This window comes from Arvicola amphibius, chromosome 7, assembly GCF_903992535.2.
Source record: "Arvicola amphibius chromosome 7, mArvAmp1.2, whole genome shotgun sequence".
NCBI classification, from domain to species: Eukaryota; Metazoa; Chordata; class Mammalia; order Rodentia; family Cricetidae; genus Arvicola; species Arvicola amphibius.
In genome coordinates, this window is record NC_052053.1 from 138,097,920 (window position 1) to 138,125,393 (window position 27,474).

General features: G+C 35.8%; 2 protein-coding genes across 2 annotated transcripts in view; one reads left to right on the forward strand and one right to left on the reverse strand.

Annotated features, from left to right (window-relative positions):
* The window catches only part of Cog5 (component of oligomeric golgi complex 5), a 205,809-nt gene that overhangs the window by 147,879 nt on the left and 30,456 nt on the right, over positions 1–27,474 (reverse strand). The window lies entirely within an intron of this gene.
* Positions 4,761–7,637, forward strand: Gpr22 (G protein-coupled receptor 22). The gene is made up of 2 exons (XM_038335920.1): positions 4,761–4,846; positions 6,314–7,637. The coding sequence occupies exons 1-2, from the start codon at positions 4,761–4,763 to the stop codon at positions 7,635–7,637; spliced, it is 1,410 nt and encodes a 469-aa protein (XP_038191848.1).

A 27,474-nucleotide genomic window follows, 5' to 3' on the forward strand; every position in this document is an offset into this window, starting at 1 on the left:
TTGTGGCTTCTCGTGTATCTTTAATAACAGCTCAGTTGTACAGGGAATGCACAGAAATGTCCATACTTGAGCTTTTATGCTACAATTACTACTTACAAAAAATTCAGATTTTGTTTCTCAAAATAATCTGACTATAACTTAGAAAAGTCATCCCATTAAGAGAGAAGAGAAGCACAGAAATATCCTTCAACAACAAAAACCAAAGCTATACTGTTGCTTGAATTAGAGAGTGAACTTAGGTCAACCAGTGTTAAATACATATACTTTTATAATTCCAAGGGGACAGGCCCACTAGCTCAAACAGTGGCTTACAGGGCTCTAATGGACTGGTACAACATACCCAGACTTCTGCAAGTCAACAGATCTCTCTTTGCCTTTGTTGTTTTCTACTTAATCGAGATATTTTGATAATAAACCTAAGCAAACAATTAACTCTCTGGCAGGGAAACACTATATAGATTTTGTTATTATGTTAATAATTTCCATATTCCAATCATAATTCTCAGCTGATGCTAAAATGTTCCCTCTGATTTTAGTTTTTACTTTAAAATAATATTTTTTTATCATCAGACCCTTGGTTCTGTAAGTTCCCTTATCTCCCTTTGTATTAAAATTAAATAATTATAAAAGGACTATTTTTGGTTATTTCCAATCTTCGCCACATCATGTCTTTAACATATCTGGCACTCTAAATGCATGAATAATAAATAGCACAACATTTTCATTTTTAGCATTACCAAAATCTTACAACACAAAGCTTTGCAGAAATTTTTCACAATATACAACAAAACATCCACATTACTTTCAATTTCTAAAGAAATGCAATTCAAACCTTACGTACTTATCAATTACTCACCAGTAAAGCTTGACCACTGACCAAAAATTATAAAAAATCATATTTTCAAAATTAAAAAAATTTATAATGATATATTTCTGTTGTTCCCCACCCCCACCCCCTGCCCCCGCTAGGAGCTGAAGACCAAACCCAGGGCCTTAAGCACTCTACCACTGAGCTAAATCCTCAACCCACCCACACTCCACTTTTTTTTTCCTTTTTTCTTTTTCTTTTTCTTTTTTTCTTTTTCTTTTTTGTTTTTCAAGACAGGGTTTCTCTGTATAACAACAGCTCTGGCTGTCCTGGAAATCGCTTTGTAGACCAGATAGCCTTAAATTTACAGACATCCACCAGTCTCTGTCTCCCTGAGTGCTGGGATTAAGGGTGTGTGCCAACACTGCCAGCTTCTATAATAACAAATTTAAAAAAAAAAATCTAGGATACACTTTGAAAACTCAAGACTATTTCTAAAATATTGAAAATAGGTAATGATTAATACATTAATAGTACAGCCATCAGCAATGTGTTCCTCTTTGACTCAGTGGGTAACATTGCAAACTGCCAAGCCTGACAACCTAAGTTCCATCCCAATTCTTGAGAGGTGTCCTCTAACCATGACATGTGTACCATGGCAGGCACACACACATACACACATAAGTGTAATTTTAGAAAGAACCTAATCACAACATATATCTCAATCTAAAAAAGTATGTATCCTCACGAACAAGAATAGAAATATATTTAAAAGTACCCACAAGACATAGAAATTTAATTTTAAATTAATATATTTTGTTTTTATACATTCTTTTGTTTCTTTACAATCATTTTAACATAGCTTAGCTCTATAGCCTATGAGGACTACACCTCTTCCTTTACCATACACATTTACCAGCAGCATTAGCAATCACCATACACCATATTTAAGAAAGATGTTCATTTCAAAATAGAAATAGCCCAGTGAGATCAAATATTAATAGCAAATGGTCATTACACAAAAAATATAAGCACAGATGAGGACTGAGATTACCATTCCCAAAACTGAAACAAATTACTCATATTGATGCTCCACCACCATGCAAGCAATGGAATATTTACAAATGTTTTATGCTATAACCACCTTAAGTCAATGTGATTAGTAATATGAACAAATGAACAAAATGAAGGAATATCTGAGTGAATGAATATTGAAGTCAAGATGACACAAAACAATGAGATGGTCACAATTTGAAATACAAAGAGATGACTTGAATACAAATAAGTTGAAATCAAACCTGGTTCACTGTAAAGACGCAGGACTTTCTATCTGTAGAACAAAGAACCTCAACCCAAAACACACACAACTACTAAAATAGTCAAATCCAGTTATCTAGCCTTAAAATGCATCATTTTTTACTCTGTAACCCCCTCTGACACACACATATACACACAAAAAAAAACCCCTATTTTCTTGTGTTTGGCATTGGGGAATCAATGAATCAGAGCAAAATACACATTTTTAAAAAGACCAATTTGCTCATATTCCATTTAAGAGCAGCAAACAACCACTTAAAAACTTAGCCTTTTAAACAGCATCCTTATATAAAGTGGGGTGTGGGGGGAGCCCTTCCATACATAGGAAGCAGTTTAAACCAACACAACCGGCCAATCAAAATTAGTGAATGCACTGCATCTCTCTGCAGTAGGGAGAAGCGACAAGGTAGGCTGTCACTCTGCAAAAGCTGCTCAGAGCAGACTCTCCTCTGAAAAGCAGCGTTCCTTTTCAGAAAGACTGGATCTAAAGGCTGCCTGGAGACAAGAAGCCTTCAATATGCTGAATTACTTTCATTACGTATTTTCAGATGCCTATTGACTCCACAGTAGGAAGAGTGAGGGACTGCAGCTGAGAGCCGTACTGTTGCCCGTTCTATACATTAGCGGCACGGCTGAAACAATGGCACAGGACAGACACAGTCTCATTAAGGTCATTCTGGAGAGGGTTTATGACCCTCTTCCCTGAGCCCTCTACTAACAAATGAACAAAATGAAACAATCAAAACTGGAAATGCTTCAGCTACAACAAGAAGTGGTCAAATCTTTAACAGAGGTAAGATGTGTTCCTTATTATAGTGGACAGCTGCTTTTGAAACAGCAGAGTGGGGTAAAATTACTTTGGAATTTTTAGCCTAAATTTTTAAGTTTGCTTGTTTTCCTATACTTATTGGTAAATAGGCAATTTTTAAATTTACTTCTATTAAGATGTGATGTATTTTAAATGTAATTTTTATGGTGTACTGTTAAATCAAAAACTATTCTGATGTTTATAATTTACTCCAAAGACATTAGCTCTTAAGTCATTTTGGATATACTAAATATTTTTAATGTCACTAGTATACCATTTCTCAAGTGCTAAAAAAAAAGGTTTATATTTCTTATAAGAAGCCAGCTTACTATTTACCTGTTTTATGTTAAGATTGTGATCAGGCATGTTCGCTGAAAATTATTAATTTGCCCTTAAGCTTTTTTTTACTACTGTTTACATTTCACCCACATGAGCATATCATCAAAAGAGATTTATAGTGTCTTATCACAGAATCTGTTTTAATGAGTTAAAAGTTCAAGCCATGTGCTAATAACTAAGCAAGCTGCAATATTTCCCATCATGCAGGACATGTTAAATTTATTACCAGGGATAATGGCAGTATGTTTAGTAAATACTAACTTCATAATCTCTAAATATTCAACTTAGCTTCTAAAAGAGAAGAAAAATAGTTTAAAATTTCAGTCTTTCTCATGACTATATTTTAATGCTCACTCTGCTGCTAAATAGGGTAATATATGCCATCTTTGTTATGAAAAAGGAATTTTATTTTAAGAAACTTCATTTTATGACTATAGCTATGCCCATTGCAATACACTTTGCTTATTTTGAGAACAAATTATAGATGGTTTTAATTTTTTAATTAAAGTAACTTGTACTTAATTCAAAATTATTAGGAATCTTATTTCTTAATCTTTTCCACCTTTTCACAAGGGCCCACAACTAATTCCGTATATACAACTGACGATGTGAAGAACGCAACTGTCTGAGAAGCTCTCCAGCTCTCTGGACCACAAACTGCTAGGTATTCTTGTAACACAGGACTTTTAAGAAACTAAGGAGTTAAAGCCTCGGATTAGCTCAGCTGGAACGTAACAAGCTGTCAGCATCCCGTGAAGATGTTACATAGAATAACCACGAAAAGAAAAGAAAATAGAACTGTAAAAGCCTAAAGACTACGGGAAAATGTTTTAAAAAGGAAGAGCTAACACTTTAACACAGCATAATTATGGACACTATTGGATTCTGCAAGAAACAGTGAAGCAAAACCTTGAAAAAGGAAAACAGCATGATATATCAGTAAGCAAAACGGAGCTTTAGCAAATGTTTTCTGTACTATTCAGATATTCACATCAATTGATTTGACTAATAGAGTTTTCCATCTGAGCTTTATGACCAATTATGTATCCTCTTCTAATGAGAACAAACCAAATTAAATAGCAGATGGTTTTTATCAAAAGAGCATGTACTGGATTTATAATATAAAGCAAATTATGTGATCAAGAAATCATTTTGAAATAATGAGAACTGCTGCAGAAACAGACTGCAAACAAATGGATATCTAAATGCATTTTAGAAGCTAGAGACATTATGTTTCCTTTTCTGTTTTCACATACTCTGGAAAACAAAGAGACACAATCTATATTCTTTCAAAAAGGAAGTGCAATTTCTATCATTTGATGAAGTTTCGTTTGCCCATGACTTTCTGAGGAGGAAAAAAAAACACGGAAATTGTGTGCTGTTCTTTAGAAATCCATCACAATTTGTACAGCTGAAGTACTCAAATAACAAAAGAATGAATTCCTACAAGACATGAAATAAAACACACTGTTGTCAGGGAAAAAATTCATGTCAAAATTGTCAATGACATCATGTATCAATTTGTGGAAAACTACCATGGTGAGCCAAAAGGCCCATAAGGCAACAGCAAACAGGTAGGTCAGAAGATGCATGCACACCCATGGGAGAAAATAAATGTGGTTTCTTTCATTGCTCTTACTTGTCATTCTGCTTTATTAATTATAAATGTGATGTGACAAAACAAAGACCTGATGTTCAGTCTGTCAGTTCAGAAAACTTGGCACTCTTAAAATTTTCCATTTTTATAGGATTTCAGTAAGCTACGCCATTTTATATGAATAAATATGTGTCTAGTAATTTCCTTTATGGCTCAAATGAAATCAATGTTGTCATGTTTCTGAAGTAGTGCCCTAAAATAACAAGCCTAAAGTTGTCAAAGGTAACATCAATTAAAATGTCATTAGGAATTTTGAAAGTTATTAGTTTTTATACTTCAGGTTGGAATATTTTGCAGTTTAATTGCGATACCTGAGATGTGAAATATACTTGCATGTATAAATTCATGTTTTAAGCTGAATTTTAACTTTAAGCTGTTCAGTGTAGACATCTCAGAAAAATCAGACACAATTTTTATAAATGATTCTAAACTCCCAAAATACTTATTTGGATGAATGTTCACTTCAGAATTTTTCTTCAAAATTATTCACTGGCTGATGTGAACCAAATGTCTCACAGGTAACGTGAAGGTTAAAAGCTTCCTCGAAAATGGGTGTCAGAATATTCTTTGGAATTTCAATTTTTACCTCACAAATTAAACAAAATAATACATTGATAAAACCATTTTAAAATCATCTACTTCTTACTATGTATCAAATTTCAATTTCCTCTTTTTACAACACACCAGAGGGTGTGGTCGCAAAACACATCAGCCATAGGAAAGCTTTTTACTAAGCTTGTTGCTTTTTACTTTAGCATACTGTCTTTTTTAATTTTTTAAGTCCACTGTAAAAATGCAGTGGACATATTTACATGATATACAAAATTCCCATCAGTTGCCCCTTTGAGAAATGACCTCAATGTCCATATTGTTGATATCTCAGAAGCTGAAATGGAGTGGGTAAGACAGTGGCACGGTGGAGATGAATTAGTGCCGTATGTGAGGACTAACTGCACCCACACTGACCATGCTCCAGCATGTTAAGACAGCATTTACCTTCCATCCACTCACAGCACTGTTTAAGTGGAATCTCAAACCATTGGACCAAAATTAGTTTTGCACACTAAGCAGTGCTCTTATTCAGATGTATAATTTCTTTAAAAATAAAACCTTAGTTATTTCCAGTGAAGTAAACTCTTGTAGTATGGATAGTAATTCTGCACTACAGAGGAATGATCCCCATATGGTTATTTCTTCAAAAAAAGAAAACACCAAAATCAATGCAGGCTTGATGTTTCCCAATTCTACATTTTGCATCAATAGCTTACAAAATTAAAAATTAAACTAAGTACATGATAAAAAGATATTTTTTGTTTACGAAGAATACCACGTCTTATATGTCACGTAAACTGCCAAATATCAAATATTCTATTTTGTTTTTCAGGGGAAACACCAACTGTTCCAAAAGAATGTGTTTTTCTCCTGTTCTGGAAATCAACATGCAGTCTGAATCAAACGTCACCGTGCGAGATGGCCCTGACGACGTCGACTCCAGTGTGCGCCAACCACTTTCATACCCATTGAGCTTCCAAGTGACTCTCACTGGATTTCTCATGTTGGAAATTGTGCTGGGACTTGGCAGCAACCTTACTGTATTGGTACTTTACTGCATGAAATCCAACTTAATCAACTCAGTCAGTAACATTATTACAATGAATCTCCATGTACTTGATGTAATAATTTGTGTGGGATGTATTCCTCTAACTATAGTGATCCTCCTGCTCTCACTGGAGAGTAACACTGCTCTCATCTGCTGTTTCCATGAAGCCTGTGTTTCCTTTGCAAGTGTTTCGACAGCAATCAACGTTTTTGCGATCACTCTGGACAGATATGACATCTCTGTAAAACCCGCAAACAGAATTCTGACAATGGGCAGGGCTGTAATGCTAATGACATCCATCTGGATTTTTTCTTTCTTCTCATTCCTGATTCCCTTCATTGAAGTAAATTTTTTCAGTCTTCAAAGTGGAAACGCATGGGAAAACAAGACACTGCTGTGCGTCAGCACAAGTGAGTACTACACCGAGCTGGGGATGTATTATCACCTTCTGGTTCAGATCCCCATCTTCTTCTTCACAGTTATAGTGATGCTGATCACATACACCAAGATACTTCAGGCTCTTAACATCCGGATAGGCACCAGATTCTCAACAGGGCAGAAGAAGAGAGTTCGAAAGAAAAAGACAATCTCTCTAACCACACACGAGACCACAGACATGTCACAGAGCAGTGGAGGGAGAAACGTGGTCTTTGGTGTGAGAACTTCAGTCTCTGTCATAATTGCCCTCCGGCGAGCCGTGAAACGGCACCGGGAACGGCGGGAACGGCAGAAAAGAGTCTTCAAGATGTCTCTATTGATTATTTCTACATTTCTTCTCTGTTGGACACCGATTTCTGTTTTAAATACCACAATTTTATGTTTAGGCCCAAGTGACCTTTTAGTAAAATTAAGATTGTGTTTTCTAGTCATGGCTTATGGAACAACTATATTCCACCCTCTCTTGTATGCATTCACCAGACAAAAATTTCAAAAGGTCTTAAAAAGCAAAATGAAAAAACGAGTTGTTTCCATAGTTGAAGCTGACCCCATGCCTAACAATGCTGTAATACACAACTCATGGATAGATCCCAAGAGAAATAAAAAGGTTCCCTATGAGGACAGCGAAATAAGGGAGAAATGTCTAGTGCCTCAGGTTGTCACAGACTAGGGGGAAGGCTAAGCTTCACCAAGCCTACACTCAGAAGAGTTTTAAATTTAAATTGTAAAAACTGATTACTGCCAAATGTAAGAGAAAAACATCCTCAGTATTGGTTATGTTGTAAATTTTCAATGTGAATGTCAATTAGATAAGGTCATATATACTCAATTTCTTCATCATTTAATGTATTTGTTGCATGGCAGTTTGTTAAAAGTAATATCATGTGTATATTGTCAATATTATGTCCATCAGAAGATACTCATGTAAGTCATATTTTCTAAAGAATAAATACATAGCCTTAAAACAGTGTATAACTTTAAAATGTAACTGACACAGGTATCTACATTTTTAAATGTATGAAACCTATTATTTCTAAGCAACAACCTAGATATATTTATATGAGAAGTTGCATAAAATTTAACACAAAAATTATAGTCTCAAAACAAAGGAAGATTTTCTGTACCACTATGTTATATTTCTGTTATGATAAACTTGTTATTATATTTTAACAAAAATAATGAACTATATATAAACCTTATTCTTTCTTATATATAATACTTATATGGGCAACCATAGATTATATTAGTATTTTAAAACCATGAACCAATTAATAAATCAATTCTGTATATGCACACAAACTTAGGGAAACTTTTCTAGTTCAAGCTTATTATATAAAAAGATTGAATTCTATCACAAGGATGATATGCCTGTAATACAACTGAACCAACAATAAAGGGAGGGAAGAAAGCTACATTAACACCAGCCTTGTTCCTTCACCCTCATTTTGCCTGATTCTACACCAAATATTCTAAGTTATAAGGAAATACTGGTTTTAAAAAACTGCAATAAAATAATTTTTAATTTAATAACAACTCTACCATTTTTGTATAACAGAAATTAACCAAGTAATAGGGAAGACTGAGCAGAGGAAAGAGAGGCTCCTTTCTGTCAATTGTAGAAAAGCCTAACAAAGGCAGCTGTTTCTACTTTTAGATTCATTGCAACTTATGTGTGGTAGAATTTATACATTATTTCTTCCTAGTTACCCGTGGTAGAATTTATACAATGTTCCTTCCTAGTCACCTGTGGTAGAATTTATACAATGTTCCTTCCTAGTAACGTGTGACAGAATTTATATAATGTTTCTTCTTAGCCTTCAAAATACAGCAGCTGTTTCCACTCTCCAGGTGATTAAAGCAACAATAAACTGTGTCACATTTCTATTCCACCACCATGTAACTTGAGCATTTTTCTCTCAACCCCTCAATACATGTTAGAAAATGATTACTAATTGTAATTATAGATTGTAAGGATTATGAATAGTTTGTAACAAACAAGAATTTATTACTTGTTATAATAATCTGGCAATGTGTAGTAATAATAAAGACTTAGCAATAACTTATTTAAAATAGGTATAATACCTACTATATATATTACAACCTGTTAGTTTAACAAGAATTATTCTATATTTTAAATACTATATTCAATAAATGAAGTAAAATCATTCTTAAATTTAAAATCTCAAGTTAAACAATTCATTATCTATCATTTTTATACAAATAAATGAGATTCACTTAATCAACTTTACTGACTAGCCTAATCCCTACGAAAAAGAGCATGCTACAGGAGCTTGAAGTCACTAATGTTTCTGGCAAGCTAAACTGATTTATTTCTGATAATAATGCTAGCGTGTCAAAACTTGGCAAAGGCCCGCTTTCCTCCTGTTTTACAAAATTAAATAAATACTGCAGTTTGACAAAATGTAACATAATCGATTAATATTTTAAACCCTAAAATTAAGGCTTAATGGTGTTAAGAAATTTTTCACTCAGTAAATGCATTTGGCCTACAATCTCTAACACCTTAGCTAAAACTTTTAATGCATTTTGTACTTGAACTTCCAAGCATGACTTAAAATATCAGCACCTAGATTTACAATCTTAATTTTAAAAATTAGACTCCTTTTAGTGTTCATGTTAAGAAATACCTCCACTGTGTTTCCAGTACTTTTAATCATAAGGTTTAATAAGCATTACAAAGAATTTAGTATAAAAGTAAGTTTCTGCCATGTTGGCATAATAATTTCATGCATTCTGATCTTCTGTACTAGAAAAAAAATAAATAGCAATCATTATAACTTTTCCCTGTAAGCTGCTATTTGTGCACTGAACATCAGAGTAAACTATTAAGCATCTTGCCCTACTGTAACGAATTCTTGCAAGATAAAAGTGTACACCTACTGATTTATAACAAGCAAAATCTACACTTCGCATACCTCACCAGAAACCTCAAGTAGCTTTTAATGTGTTAAACATACAGTGTAAAACCCTTCTTTTTTTTAAAAAAAAAAAAAAAAAGCAACTGTTGATCTTGTGGTAAATGAGACCTTAGACGACCTTAAGTTTTCCTTGATTTTTCCTTAATTCCTCTATGGACAAACGGAAGCATTGTTTTCTTCAGGATGTCTTTTGCTTCAATGTGCAAATTCTTTACGTTTCACTAGTAATTTTACTCCAAAAAGCATCCTGCTAACTTTTCCTCTATTGAAAATACAATAGAGGCATGAGTTAATTTGTATGGACAACATCTTACAATTTTATCTTTATATCCATGTGCTTTCAATCTATGTTTTCGGGCATAGATGCTACCTTCTATAGTCAGTCAAGTTAACTATTCAAAGCATAAGGTTCATAAAATTCAGAAATTTGTATTGTCTTTCTTGTTCTGTTTGACAATTTAGTAAATTTATTACTTGACCAAAAAGATATTCAAAATTATTATAGAGATTAACTTTTTTTACAATAATGCTTTTTAAAAGATTCTATTCTATACCTGACAACAATGTCAGTCATATTAATGTAAGTTTTTCATCTCAAAAAAAAAAAAAGAGCTATAGCAAAACATCAGTTCTCCAGGTTAAAACTGTGGCTTCCCCAGTCAGTTGGGTGCTTCAGTGGAAAAACAACTGCCACACAAGTGTGGCAGCCCTAGTTTGATTCCTGACCCACATAAAGAAAAAGAGTCCACAAAGTGATCCTCTGACCTCCAAACATGCTGGTCCTTGAACATGTGTGTACACACTCTAAATAAAAATAGTTTGTAATTAGACTCAGGAAAAGAAAACAATGACTAGAATTTTATTACACACAGAGTCTGAGGTTATATTTCAAGGTGAAGGTATACATCAAGCACCGCTTATCAGAAATGCTTTGGATGGGGCATTTAAGATCGCTGCAGGTATTTTGGAATACCTGTACATTCTTTATGGCATAACTTGCAGATGGGCCCAATTCTAATTAAGAGTTTCATCTATTTTGTAAACACATAATCTAAGGGTAATTTTATGCCATATTTTAATATGTCTGCATCTGAACTGAAACCATCACATTAGGTAAAGTGTAGAATGTTACTCCTGTATCTTGTACAAAAGGTTTCAGATTTAAGAATATTTGGATTTTAAGATGAGAGATGCTTGAGATATCTTTAAAAGTGTAAAAGTACCTGAAAGAGGAGGCAGGTTGCAAAAGGTAATAAAAAGAAGAATATTTTAAGAGACCAAAAGAGAAACAATTATACTGAATTAAATAATAGCACAATAAAAGTACCACTGATGAAAACTACTACAGCATATTCCAGAAAAAAAATAAAATTGTTGGAAGGAAGCTAACACAGCAGTGGAAAGCTGTTTAGGAAGTTATCTTGGGGCCATTATACAAGGTCTGAAATGCCAGCAGGAACACACGAGCAAGGGAACAACAAGGAAAGGACGAGCCTCCAAAATCACCAACAACATAGTCAGAGTATAGAACACGCACAGAACGGGCTGAGGAGGGCTCAAAGAACAGGAGAGCATTGCCTTTGCCCTGACACTAGAGAGGGTCTGGACAAAATGATTGCAGTAGCCCAGCAAATGGTGAGCAGCTGGGACAGGCAGTTACAGCTACTTACAGCCACAATCAACAGGACACATGAGCAACCATGAAAAACAGATTACCTTCCATAAAGGAGGCATTTAATTACACACTGTTCAAAGTACATAAACAACAAGGGCCAAATGGCAAGAATCTGGGGGTAGAAAATTCAATAAAGCAAAATGAATATTCCTCATGAATGTTTTTATTACCAGAAAATATTTAGACTGATGGATTTTTTGGAGTTTTTTGTTTTGTTTTGTTTTCTTGGTTTTGGCTTTTGAGACAGAGTTTGACTAACCCTGGCTGGTCTGGAACTAACTACACCAACCTGAATGGTTTCAAACTCAGAGACATCTGCCTTTGCCTTCCAAGTGCTGAGATTCAAGGCATGAACCACCATACCTAGCATCTAAGATAAAATTTTAAGACTGATTTTTCTAAATTATCTACTTTATATACCTTAGTTAATCTACTGCATCTTCCCATAAAGCATCTTTTTGAATAGTTTCATTTATGGGGAATTAAAGAGCCCTGGTCTCCTTTACAAAGACCTGAGTTCCCGCACCACTTAAAATGAAGTGTGATGGCACAAGCCTCGTCAGGAGAATCAGGTCAAGAGGGTCATCCTTGGCTACACAGTGCTAAATACAGAGCTTAGGGTTAACCTGGGTTACATGAAACCGTTTCTCAAAAAAAACACATAATGACAACATATAATACACATATAATAGGAAACAAAAATATCATCCTTTGCTTTTTTATCCCAATAATTCATAGTGAGCATCTATTCAATTCACTATATACATATCTTCATTCTTGTTAATGGCTGCATAGTTTTTTGTTGTTGTTTGGTTTTGGTTTTTTTGTTTTGTTTTGTTTTTGTTTTTTTAAGATAGGGTCTCACTATGTAGCTCTGGTTGTCCTGGTACTCACTCTGTAGACCAAGCTGGCCTAGAACTCACGGAGATCCATCTGCCTCTAACTCCCAAGTGCTGGGATGAAAGGCATATGTCACTACTTCTGGCTCATAAATATAACATTTTAAATTAAGATTTTTAAAATATAGCAATATTAAGAAATACTGATAAAAGATAAAATAATTAAATCGTTTTTATAGACTCAAATAGCTTCGAGCTATATTTCAAGATCACCTTGGAAAACTACAAAAAAGGTTTCTATTTCTTAACTTAGTATCAGAAGCAAACGTTTTTTTTTTTTTTCTGAATAGAACAACTTTTCTTCCTTTCCTCAAATTAAATGTGAAATAAGTAAACAAAGCAAATCTTTGGAGAGTATTTTCTTTACAGTTCAGTTTAAGTATTTGCTTGTGCTCTTAAATGTAGACTGCTTTGGAGACATGCATATTGAATCCAAAGAAATGATGTGTGAGTTAAGTTGTAATAAAATGACATCTAGTACCAACATAAGAGAGAAAAATAAGGAAACACAGCTAGTCAAAACCTAGAGTCAAAGGCTGGAGGCATGCAGCTCGGTGGCTCCTCCAGAGGACGTAAGTTCCGCTCCTAGCACACATCTGGAGGCTCACAACTTCCTATAACTCCAGCTCCCAGGAACAGAGCGCAGTCTTCTGCTTCTCAAGCTCATGCACACATGTGCATCACACACACACACACACACACACACACACACACACATACACACACACAGGAATAAAAGTAATAAAAACATCTTTTTTTACAGACTTAAAATACTCAAGGGTACTCAGCTTCTAGAAAAATACAAATAGAATTGTGGGTTAGAGCTAACAAAAAAAAAACCAATTTGAAAACTGACCTTTCTCCAAAAATTATTTAAATAATGAAAGAAATGCCAACTGAGTGGCTGAATATATTTGAAATATAGACCTTGTACCATTAAAGTATAATATCTATTAAAATACTAAAATAATTTGCACATATTTGGAAAGAATGGTATCATGATCAGAAATGCAACAGTGGGCTTATTACTAATATAAAGGCTATGATCTCTTAAGAAAAATTCATTTTTTCACCTGAGAAGAGCTGAGGAAATTCAATGAGAATCTTTCTCACCTTCCTCATTACTTAAAAAACAAAAAGTGATGATGACCCTAAGTGTCTTCTGTCACACTGTCCCCTCAGCCCCAATGAGCCGGACCTGGGTTTTCAAGCAGGACAGTCTTGCATGTCACCAGCAGGTGGTAAAGGGGCTGTCATTCATGTCACTGCCACCAATATTAGCTCTTCCACTATCAAACCCTGAAGGATCACTAAGATAAAAGCGAGCTGAGTCTGTCTGGGAGAAAGGTCATTTTCCTCTCCCTGATTCCATGAAAGCAATGCTTCATGTTCTCCTGGGAGACGTTAGCAAGGCAGACTACAAAACATATCTGCCAAGTTTTCAAAATGAAAAGAAAAAGTGACACAAGACAGAATAATATCATGAAGAAATTACTTTCCTTTTAGAGAGTTATAAACATATAATACTTAAAGTAGGTGGAAAATTTTAATTTAACATAAAAGTTTTGTGTTATTGCTAAGAAAATAAGAACTCTGGCCACACTAAAAATAGACTGGAAATGCAGAAAAAAATACAAATACATTAGTCCTTTATATTACTCATGATTCCATGATACATCCTATATAAGGGTAACTTTTATTGGCATACAAAAATATATGTTAACTAGATAGAGAAGACTACTTGTATTATTTATGCCATAGGGCCAGAATTAGCCAGGCATGATGGGGTACATTTTCAATCCCAGTAGTCAGACAACAGAGACAGACAGATTACTGTAAGTTTAGGTCCTCCTGGTCTACACATAGTTCCAAACGAGCCAGTTTTGTGTAGTGAGATCATGCCTCCAAAAAAACAAAAAAGAAAGAAAGAAGCCAGGTGCTGGTGCCGCATGCTTTTATTCCCAGGACTCAGGAGGCAGAGGCAGGAAGATCTCTGCAAGTTCGAGGCTAGCCTGGTCTACAAAATGAGTTCCAATATACACTTATGACAACTGTATAACGCTTTCATAACTATATATACTACAATAAATTGATTATAAAAATGAAAACTTTCATATTGTCTCACCCCGCAAAAGTACTTAACGTACACCAACTCATCAGAAAATAGTAGAGGAATTGAAAGTGAACAGTTTTTCAGTTTCTGATCTTACTCCTGTATCCTAATGATTAAAACAGTGTTACTCAAAATGTAGTCATCCTATATAAGAAACCTCTTCAACGCTGGTTTAAAATGCCTATTCCTCCTGGGCCAGCAAGACAGCTCTGAGGGTAAAGGGACTAGCCACCAAGCCTGAAGACCCAAGTTCAAACTAACCCAGGACCCACATAGTAAGAGAGAACCAACCTTCACAAGTTGTCCTCTGACCTCTCAACAGATGTGCATGACACATGCAGAAATACACAACACGCACGCACAATAAAATAAAATGCCAACTTTTGGGCCCTTTTGACTTTCTCAATCAAAATCTCTAGGATTTTAGCCATGAAAAGTTCATTTTAAATAACTACTTTCAAATTCTCTGACTGCTCAAGTTTCAGAACAGTTGACTTAAAACCACCCAGAGCTCAGGGTGGAAGTCTAAGCACTGCAGAGGCTGGGGCAGAATTATCACTGACTCAGGGGCTGTAGTCTCAGTCTGAGCAACACGACAACAAAAACAAAAAACCTTCTCAGAGAAGGGAAGAGGAAGGAACCACTAATTTCATTATCACAAGACTAAGTTTCAGGGTTTTCCATTTCTAATAAATGAGAAGTTACAGATGTGACACAGCTCACACTGAATTCAATTCATATCAGACTACTTCTTGAAGAAAAAAACAAACATTAATATTAACTACTTAACCATACATACCATAATCAATCTACCAAGACGTTAGCTTCCTAAAGACATAATTTTTTTATAAATAAGGTACTGATAAAACATTTCCATTAAAAACCATACATTCATTAGACATGATAGTACAGGTTTTCATCCCAGTTGGAAGGGCTGAGTTGAAGAAAGATCACAAGTTCAAGGCTGTTGCCTATCAGTGTGTGGATGTGTGGAGGGGTGTGTGGTGAACATGTGTATTGAGCTATAAAATGGTACCACTATGAAACAGGACATAAACTACTACACTATTCAATAATATAAACCACTCAGCCAAAATAGCTAAATATAAAAATCTCATGACCATTGTTTGTCATTAACTTATGTTATTCTGACCATAAAATGCTATTCTTGACTATCTCTATTCTTTTCAACACAAAAATATTAAAATATACTGAACAATATAAGAATTACCTCTGGAAAAATAAAATAAGTACCTCTGCAAGTGGGAGTTGAGGGGGTTGGGGATGGTTGGAGCGATGGCTCTTCAGAAAGAGCACTGGCTGTTCCTGCAGTGGACTCAGATTTGGTTGCAAGCACCCACATCGTAGTTCATAAGCACCTATAACTCCAATTCAGAGGAATTCAACACCCTCTTCTGGCCTCTATGATTACTAGATACAAATACATATGTTGTGCAAACAACCATACACACTGTAAGAGACTTTTTAAAATAAAATACTCAAATGCAACAACCACAAAGCCAAAATCGGTCTCCTTGTTTGTAAAATCATGGGCCAAACTGACTTAATTCAAGAATCAATTGTATCCAGGCTGTGGTGGTACACGCCTTCAATCCCAACACTCAGAAAGCAGAGGTAGGCAGGATCTCTGTGAGTTCAAGGCCAGCCTGGTCTACAAAAGCTAGTTCCAGGACAACCAGGGCTGTTACATAGAGAAACCCTGACTCAAAAAACGAAAAGGAGGAGGAGGAGGAGAATGAGGAGGAAGAAGAAGAAGGAGGAGGAGGAGGAGGAAGAGGAGGAGGAAGAGGAAGAGGAAGAAGAAGAAGAAGAAGAAGAAGAAGAAGAAGAAGAAGAAGAAGAAGAAGAAGAAGATTACAGCAGAAGCTCTTACCTGACTTAAACTATATCCTTCCTCTTCTTCCATTACCTCCCAACCTTCAAGCCTTTATTATTTAAGAGGAATAAATAGACTGACTGGCCTTAAGAAATATCACCCAGACATCTTCCCTTCAAAAATCAAAAACAAATTACCGGAAAAGATACTGTTTAATATGAACCACATAGTGCAAAAACACCTGAACCTAGAGAGCTAACATTCCAGAATGCCCTTCTACCCTTGCACTGAGTTGGCTGCAAGGAAATAACAAGCAAAAGAATTCAACTTTCATTATTAACTAACTTGAAAAATCTACTTGCCTAAAACATAAGCTTCTCATTGAGACATCTGTACCCTGAGACTGAGTGGTAGAATATGTGCAATCAGAGCAAAGATGGAAAAGAACTGTTCTTATCTACCTGACAATACATCACAGAAATCATTTTGTAGCCTCTGAATGCTGTTTCTTTTAAGTACCCTAAGCTATCAATAACCATTTATATTAATGAAAATGTTTATTGGTTTCACAACATAATTTCTCAAGCTACGTAAATGATTCTAAGAGCTTATTGCTAACATATGCCACAGGATCCAGTAGGTAGAATCACAAACCACCCAGCACCGCCAAATAGCAGCCATCATCAGTCCTAGGTACCGCTGTATCCAGGTCTGTTAGCATTTAAGTGCTCATAAAACCATTCCACAAATCATAAATCCTACCTAGCAACATATACAAATCTATTATCTCATAGGCACAAAAAAATGGAAATACTTTTAAATGTTCTAATACGATAACATGCAATCTTCAAACCAAATTTGAATACTACATAAAACATTTGATTCATATGTGCTTACAAACGTAGCTGAAATAAAACAAATGTCAACCTCAGTAATAAAGTAAAAGAAAAAAAGAGCAATGGGGCTCAAAAGGGTCACATGGGCCCAAGAGGCTGTAGGAAGAAACGTGGCACTTGAACTTTCAGTGAAAGATGTGACTGGCCTGCGGCGCTGAGGAAAGATGAGTGGACCACACAAAGGCAACATGAACAAGTACATGAAGCAAGAAGCAAAGCTGATAGCTGAGGGAAAAGCCTGTCTGAGTGATGGCCAGACTGGCTGTCCTGGAACTCACTCTGTAGATAGGCTGGCCTTGAACTCAGAAACCGACCTGCCTCTGTCTCCCCAGAGCTAGATTAATGGTGTGCACCACCACCGTCACCACCACCCAACTTCATAAACATTTCTAATGACTGCATTTTGTTTTAATCAAGAGATTCTCCAACTGGTGGTCATTTTCTGACCCAATCACATTTGCTACTATGGATATTTTTTAGGAATTTCTTTCCTAGTGTCTCTTCCCACCTGCCAACCCCAGTTATTCTAATCTTATTTAAATAATCAGTCACTAAAGAATTGGTAGCAATAAAGGGTGTTGGCATAGCATCCTTAATACTGAGAGTTTAATATATTTTGTTTTTCTCCATTCTTAACAGATTTATAATAAATGTTACATATGAGCAGAAAACAGATCCAAGTAGCAAAGTTTTATTCATGTATTCTTCTATTCTTGTGTTAGTTCTGTGTTAGTTCTTTGAGAGTTTTGAGTTTCAATCTGTTTTGATCATATTCATATACCCCAGCTCTTCCCAGACCCATCCCATTACCCTATCGATTTAAATTTGTGTAGTTATTTTCTTTATAAACCCTTTAAGACCAAATCAGTCCCTGAGACTAGTAAATATCTTCCTAGATGTAATGCATGTGAGGTAACCTAAAAAAAGTGTTTTCATGATATTTATATTACCAAGTTGAGGCCCTGAATATCTAAACCATTTTGATGTAAGAGATCAAATCAGAGGTTAGCACTCTCATAAATTTCAACTTTCTTAAAGTGCAATTTTACTTATTTTCATCCCCAATTATACTACTTAAAGCTACATTTCACTGACATCTAAAATAACGAAGAAATATTTAACATAAAAATCACAGAATGCTCAGAGATCCACCTGTTGCTTCACCTTAAAGGTGTGCATGCCTTGCCACCGCTATCCAACCAAGAAAAAATTTTAAAAACTGTAATAAGAAGCAAAAGTAGCCCTAGGTAAAAGAGTGCCATGTGTAATTAGAAAAAAAAGTTAAATAAGACATTAAAAAAATAAAAAAATGAGAAAATGTCTGTCTGGTATATAGAATATCCAAATAAATCTCTAATAACAAGAGTATCTACAGTCAGCATGGAAAAGAACGCGGTTAACTTACCAGTAAAAAACAATGACAAAGCAAAGCTATGAAGCCACAGACAACAAGAACACGTTCCAGTCAGAATCAAAGGTGCGTGCATGCTGCCTTAGTTAGGGTTTCTATTGCTGTGAAGAGACCCCACAACCATGGCAACTCTTATAAAGGACATTTAATTGTGGTGACTGACAGTTCAGAGGTTCAGTCCGTTATCATCATGGTGGGGCATGGAGGCATGCAGGCACACATGGTGCTGGAGAAGGAGAGGAGAGTTCCACAACTTGTAGGCAACAGGAAGTGGTCTGTCTCACTGGGTGGGATCTTGAGCATATCAGACCTCAAAGCCCACCCCCATGGAGACAAATTTCTTCCATCAAGGCCACACAGCCCATTAGTGCCACTCCCTTTGAGGAGCATTTTCTTTCAAACCACACACACACACACACACACAGTCAATTTCACATTATGTAAAAAGTATCTTTTAAGACACATTTTATTTGCACATGAAAGAGAAGGGGAGGGGGCAAGGGCAAGGGGAGGACATGCATATTTGATGAAAAGCAAACCACAACTTTCAGAAATCAATCCTATCCTACTTGGGTTGGAGAAATCAAACCCAAGAAATATTTTGAAATATTAAACAAACCTTAAACATGACCTCTAACCAAGAAATTTATCTTCTAAAATTTACCCTAAAAAAATGTGACAGGTCTTCAAGGATGGTCATCAAAATAAAGGTAATAACAAATAATATAAGTAATCAGAATAGGTAACAATAGTAAACTATAAAATTACTAGCTAGTTTACAAGATCATTTAGCGAACTCAGTCCATATTCTGTTGTTATAACAGAATCTCTAGAACTAAGTAATTTATAAAGGAAAGAACTTGATTCACCTCATGGTTCTAGAGCCTAGGAATCCAACAGACAATGGTCTCATACTAAATTATAATTTTTAAAATAAGATAGAGGTAAAGGAGTGATCCCCGTGTGAAAAACCATGTTCCCTGTAACTGACCCATGCCCGCAGTAAAGACATTAATTCTTCTAAAGGAGCTAATCACCTCTTAAAGGTACTGATCTCCAGCAATCAAATTTCAGCATGAATTGGGAGAAGACAAGCTATATGTAAGTCACTGCATTAGCAGCTAAAATAAAAACACATTTTTATTTTATATTATATTTCATTATAGTTCCTGTAAACTAACATTGAAGTGTGTCCACACTGCAGAGTACAAGATGGTATGTATGTCAAATGTAGCGGTTTTTAGGTAAGCAGTTTTGGGTATAGCAGTTTTTAGGAGGCTAGCTTTCCAAATTACTAATACTGAATCTAGGTAAGAACTTAAGGTTTTTCAGTATTTAGAAATTAACATATACCTCAACTTTCTAGTTTTCACAGCCTATCATTATTTCACAGTTAAAATTGTTTAGATGGAGTATTAATAGGTCCAGCAAAATAAACACTAGGTAAAGGCATTTGCCACTAAACCTCTCTACCTGAGTTTGATTCTCGAGGACTCCTACAAGCTGTCCTCTGAAATCTACATCTGTACCATGCCACAAGCATGGCACAGAAACACAAATACCTTTTAAATTGCCAAGTTCTAGAGGAGAAAAATAATGAAGAAAATGAGGTAACATTCATGAAAAGGGTTATTAATAATAACATTAAAAAATTTAAGTGGTAAATATAACTTCTACTGGAAAATCTACTGTACTTCAATTTATAAAAATCACAAATTCATATACTCTTTAGTCTCAGAGCACAAGCTGTAAAACTCCAAGAAAACAGCTGTGTGGGGGGGGAATCTATATATAATGAGTAAAGATGCTCAAATTATAATTTTAAATATTTGAGAATAACTATAGACTTCAATAGTTTATTGAAGGGTTATTTATTTTAAAAAAGAAGAATGAACATAAAGGAACTTTTCAGTCATACACAAAACTTAAAAGTCTACAAATTCTACGGTAAATTGGCAACATAACACATAAGTGACCAGAAATATTTCAGGGAAGGAAGTTTTGTGCAAGTAGAAGCACATGTGTGTGGATAGGAAGGCTAGAGGCTAAGCTTGGGTGTTGTTCCTCAGAAGACATCCACTATGCCTTTTGAGTTAAAGCCTTCTTCCTGGGACCCAGAGCTCATCTATTAACACAGGCTGGCTGGCCAGAAGCCTAGAGATCCTGCTGTCTCAGCCTCTCTAGCACTGGAGTTACACACACAGCCATCAGTTCTGGCTTTGAGGGGAAATCTAACTCAGGTCTCCACACTTTTGTGGCAAGTACCTTACTGACTGAGCCATCTCCCCAGCCCTCAAGATATATTTTTAAGAGAAACAGAAATCCAACCCTTCCTACTCTAGCTGTTTGATCATGAAACTGCTGCCTCATCTCAAAACACTATCCATCTCTAAAATGACATTACTTCAAAAGGCTGCTGGAAAGTGTCATGGGCACTAGCTCATGATTTAAGTAAGGCTCAGGACTTGGCACCTAGGATCAATACAGCACTTACCATATTATTGTGGAATTTGTTTAAAAATAGCTAACAATGACATTTCAATTCAATTAGGTGACACAGTCATTTTTAAAGGAATAAATTATAAAAGAAATTCACTATGACTTCTTCCCTTGATAGGTACATTAGGAACTTGGTTTTCGCTCTTCTTAAGCTTATTTTTTTATTTTATATGCATTGTTTTGCTTGCACATATGTCTCTGTGATGGTTAGAAATGAACCAGGGTCCTCTGGAAGAGCAGCCAGTGCTGTTAATTGTTGAGACATTTCTCCAACCCTTAAGTATTTTTTATTATTTTTCGGTACCCATCTCTAACTATTTTACTATGTGGAGTAAGACTTCAATATTTTATTCTCAAAAAATAAGTCCGTGAGAAAAGCTAGGTGTGTTGGTCCATTCTTGTAATCCTGGGACTCAGTAGGTTGAGGTGAGAAAACTGTAAGGAATCTGAGATCGGCCTAGGTCACACAGTAACCTGAACTGCAGAATAAGTCCCTGTCTGGGAAAAAAAAAATCCATGAAAATGTACACATAAAAGTAACAACTGCTTTTCCTGCATTGCAAATGTGCTTCTGAACGCAGAGGTAGACCACAGAGTGTGGCGTGTGCCCAAGATGACTGCTAAATGTAACAAAACCTAGTTTTCCAGTCCTAGAGAAAAATGGATGAGAGAAAAGCAATCTTCGGAGGCCCTGCTACACACTAGGCAAGGGCAGAGGCAGTCTGTAAATTCTGTCTCAGGAAATCTCAACTGTGTTTAGAAATGGGAGAGAAGTTCTTCAAATCAGGTCACCAAGACAGAAGAAAATGGAAACCATGATCTAAATGGCTTCAAAGCTCAACTCTTCCTGTCTCAATCTGTAGTCATTTCTGCTATAATTTTATGATACTCTCAAGTCTCTAAAGTGTTAGCAATGTATCACTTTGATGAAAGAAGAATTTCTGAACACTCTGTTGTTCTGACCATTATGTTAAAATAACTAGCCTACAAGCATACATTCAAGAAGATTTATTCAGTCATTTACTCTCAGTGAAAATCTTTCTAATCAATCCTTTGTAGCTTTTATTTTTCATTACTACAGTTTAACTTACTTTAAAATGTCTATTTCACCACTTAGTGTTAAGCAGGAATTTTTCTACATCAATTAATTAGGTGGTTATTCTTAATGATTTTCAAACTTTGTCGGAAGACAATATATCAGCAAAGTAATTTTATCTACCCCCCTACTCCATAGTTACATTTAGTATATATAGAAAAGAGTGGAGTGTTTCTTGTTTTATTTTTCGAAGAAGAGATCACCCTGGGTATTCTTTCAGCCCTGATCCAGTTGGAGAATCTATGTTACCATATGAGGAATCCCAAATAAACATTAATTGTCATACTCAATTGAAACTGGTTATACAAGTTTCTTCCCAAATAAAGCTTTAGTGCCTATGGCTGCCTCAAGGATTTCATATACCTACTAAGAAAAGATATTCAATCTCTCTTTTTCTATGTGTGTAGTTACACATGTGTACAGGAACGCATGCATGAGTCTGTGAAGTTGGAAGCCAACGCTGAGTACTTTCCTCAAGCACTCTCCAGCCACCTTAGTTTGGGTCCAGGATCTCTCTATGAACCTGGAACTTACTAATTAACTAGACTGATTAGCAGCAAGCTCCAGGAATCCTCCTCCCTCTGCCTCCCTAGCACTAGGACTGCAGGCACATGATGTCATGTCCAGCTTTTTACATGGTGCTCAAGCTCTAAACTCAGATACTCAAACTTGTGTGACAACAGTTTACTGATTGGACCTTCTCCCCAAAGCTCAAGACTTAAATGCTTTCAAACTTCTTTTAGAATAGATTGGGGGCGGGGTGTTGAAAGGTGGCTCAGTGGTTAAAATCACTGACTGCTTTCCCAGAGGACACAGGTTCAATTCCCAGCATACAAATGGGGGTGACAACCATCAGCAACTACAGTTCCAGGGATCCAGCACCCTCTTCTGGCCTCCATGAGCATGGTACACACATAGTATATAGACATACATGAAGGTAAAACACCCCTACACATTTTTTAAAAATAAAATACAAAAAAAATAGAATAGTTTCTCGAAGGAAATCTAAATGTATAAACAGGTCAAAGCCAACTAATTTTAATTAAGCAAAGTAGGAAACTAGAGTTAAATAAATAACATTCTCTTCATCCAAATCACAAGATTTCTTCAGAGTATGTTCTAAACAAATGTAATTTTTGAACTACTAGCCTCAACAGAAAACTTAATGGAAAATTTCCTGCTCATTGGAATGAAATCTTGACTAAACATGTTCTTATTTCCATTAGGCCCTGGCTTAGTCCACGGCATCACAAAATGTATACATTAATGGGCTAAAACCCAAATGTTAACAAAGTGGAGTTCACTTTTAAAAAGCTCTAGACTAAGAAGAATTATTTTCCTGCTCATTTAGTTAGTGATAGACTTTAGTTCCTTGTGGTTGAGAAAACCAGCAGTACCATTTCTTTCCTGGCTATCAGTTGGGAGCAGTGCCAACTTCTAATCACAACTATCTGACTTGATTCTCAGCCCCTTCTTTACCTTCAACACTAACAAGAGCAGATCACATTGTTCATGCTTCAATTTCTGTCTTCATCCAGCATCCATCATCGGACAGAGCCTTTGGCCTTCCTCTTCCATTTTTTAAGAAGTTAGTGATTGTCAGTGAAACCACAAGACTAATCTATGATAATCTTCTTGTCTCAAGTCCCAAACTGTAACTGCAAAGTATTTTTTGCTGTTCAAAGTAACATATTTTCCATGATAGGAGGCATGGACATCTTTGAGAGGATCATTATGATGCCTGGGTACTATGTTTATTGAACTTTGCTCACATGAAGTCAGAAATCAAACCACAGAGCATGACAACTGCTATGCTAAGAATGTATGTTACTCCCCATCACAGTAGTGTTTGTAGACAAGGCTTTTGGACATATGTTAGGACACAAGTCTGGGAGATATTAAATGCTGCTATTAAAAGGGCTTGTAGGAGTATGTTTTCTCTTTCCTCTCTACCATGTGAAAACAGACTTCCCCTTATCCCTGGCCTTTCTGCCACAGGAAGACACAGCAAGACGGTACTCATGAGAAGACAGTGTCTTCATCTTGAACTTATCAGCCTCTAGAATGATAGAATAAACTTCTGTTCTTTATAACTTATCCAAGCAACTATACTGTTTAAGTGGCATACAGTAAATTAATATTCCACATAAACATAAAGTTGTTAATATCAAAAGCATTCCGTTTAACTGCTCAGCAACTGAAGCATGAAACAGTTAACTCCTTTATTTAAATAAGTACCCAGCAAATATTCAGAGAATTCTTTTTTTAATATATTTATTTATTATGTATACAATATTCTGTCTGTGTGTATACCTGCAGGCCAGAAGAGGGCACCAGACCTAATTACAGATGGTTGTGAGCCACCATGTGGTTGCCGGGAATAGAACTCAGGACCTTTGGAAGAGCAGGCAATGCTCTTAACCACTGAGCCATCCCTCCAGCCCGAGAATTCTTATTTAAATAAGTATCCAGCAAATATTCAGCAAATTCTAATTTTTTCCTAAAGGAAGAATACTAACATATCTGATTATGACTTAATGGAGGCAGAATAAACTCAACTTCTCACTGCAGAAGAGCTCTCACTTCTAACTCCAGACTCTTCGCCCTTTGCTGCACTACTTCAAAGTCCCACAAATCTTTAAGCAGAATAATGCTAGTAAAAATGCAGATATTACTTCAAGGGAATAGAAAACAGCCCATCAGTAAATCCACACTCATGAGAATAAGTAAATAACCTTCAAAAGAAGTGACTTCACAGAATACCTGAGACCAAAAAACATACTGGAAAACTTGTTTTGGTTTGTGACTCTAAATACTAGAAAGTCCAAGAAGCAAGCACCAATATCTAGTCAATTCAAATGACAACGGAAACACAGAAACCCAACTAGATGTTTTTAAAAACAGGCAACACACTAATCCAGTCCCCCCCCCCCCCACTGGATTAAGAATGACTTAATGAGGAGCAGAAGGAGAGAGAACATGAGCAAGGAAGTCAGGGCCGCAAGGGGTGCGCCCACCCACTGTGATGGTGGGGCCTATCTACTGGGTCTGATGGAGCATGTTATCAAACCGGACTCTCTGAACGTGGCTTACATGGAGGCTGACTGAGAAGCCAAGGACAATGGCACTGGGTTTTGATTCTACTGCATGTACTGGCTTTGTGGGAACCTAGTCTGTTTGGATGCTCAGCTTCCTAGACCTGGATGGAGGGGGGAGGACCTTGGACTTCCCACAGGGCAGGAAACCCTGACTGTTCTTTGAACTGGAGAGGGAGGGAAAGGCGGAATGGGGGGAGGGGGAGGGAAATGGGAGGAGGGGAGGAGGTGAAAATTTGTAACAATAATAATAATAATAATAATAATAAAAAAGAATGACTTAATCTTCATAATGATCCAACTACCTACCAAAAATGTCATACCAGCAATCAAATTTCAAAATGTGTTTCAAAGGAGACTGTAGCATGAATAATAAAAACCCAGAGACAAATATTGGGGTTCAACCTGAAGATCAGAAAAGCAAAGCAGACAAGCCACTAGAGCGCTCTTACCGCTAAGAAATCGTCAGACAGAAAGAGAGAGAGTTTCTGTCTCATCCCGCCTTATATTCCTCCCTAGAACTGGAATTAAAGGTGTGTGTCACCACTGCCTTGCCCCTAGTGGCATAGTTTACCTTCTGGTCATCAGACAAGCTTTATTTATAAAACATAAATAAAATATCACTATATTACACAAAGTCCAGCAAAAGTCAATGAATAATATATTACTCTAAGTATAACAGATTTGAGATAAAAGATTCCATGCTGCACAAGAAAATAAAGGTCCTCTCTAATATTCTCCTAGAACATATGCAAGCACATAGTCAGGGACAGTACTGACCATTCAGCCATTTTACTCATATTAATAGCTTACATTTGGCTTGAGATATGAGGGAGTCATATTTCAATCAAAAGCCATTCTCTCGTTTTCACCTAATGGGTCCTCACTTAGATTCAGTTTTATATTCCATATCGTGATTTTTTTTTCATGGGTTTTAAAGAAAGGAGAATTTGGAGACCTAACAATGACAGCAATATTTTTGGTAAATCAATCAATGCTGCGCCAAGGACTTTAAGGGACACACTGGTGGTTTAAGAGCACAGACTTTGGAGTCAGAATTTTCCAGGAACACTGTATGTGCAACTTTAGAACCCATTAGAATACAGTTATAAAAAGAAAGGGGACTTTGTGTTTTGTTTTGGGACATGTCATTAATGTTTAAAATAACACAAGGCATGTGCAGTAGAGGCAGGCATTCAAAAATATTTATAGAAGATATTAATAAATTTACCTAAGTATTATAGAAATAAAGGGACAAGTTTTTTTCGTACTGATTCATGGGAAGTAAAGATGAGTCCAAAAAGCAGGGAGAAAAGTTTTTCTCCTGGAAACCACATCAACATCACTGTATCAGACTTATGATTCTAATATATAGTGACAGATCTTGAACCTCTCAAACAGAAAACCTGCATCTATTCACTAAATTTATATTGAGTTACTAAGAAACTTACTTATTTTGAAATAATCATTTGATAAGTATGTGAATTACAAATCACAATTTTCATAAACAGACCAGAAGTATACATAAAAGTATGGTCTGATTTGTTTTTAACAAAAAAATTTTCTTCAAATAGGAAAAGTCAATAATAGAGCAAATAAAAATAAAATTCAGTGCTACTACAAATACACCTTTGTAAGCTATAGTAATCAATCCACAGATACATTATTTTCAAAAACTAAAAAATATTGAAGATAAAAAAGTAGGTTTTTGGCTGGGCAGTGGTGATGCACACCTTTAATCCCAGCACTCAGGAGGCAGAGGCAGGAGATATAGGTGAGTTTGAGACTAGTCTGGTCTACAAAGTGAGTTCTAGGACACCCAAGGCTACATAGAGAAACCTTATCTTAAAAAAACAAAAAAAAAGTTTTTTTTTTAATTTGAAGATACAATAGTAGATTTCTGTGTCCGAAGATACAATAGATTGTTTAAATAAATAGAAACTGGATTTCAGCTAAGAAAACAGATATTGTATAATTTATCACAATAACCTGTAAGTGTGGAATATCAAAACAGAATTTGTTTTAGCAAGTGGTATTAGTAGTAAAT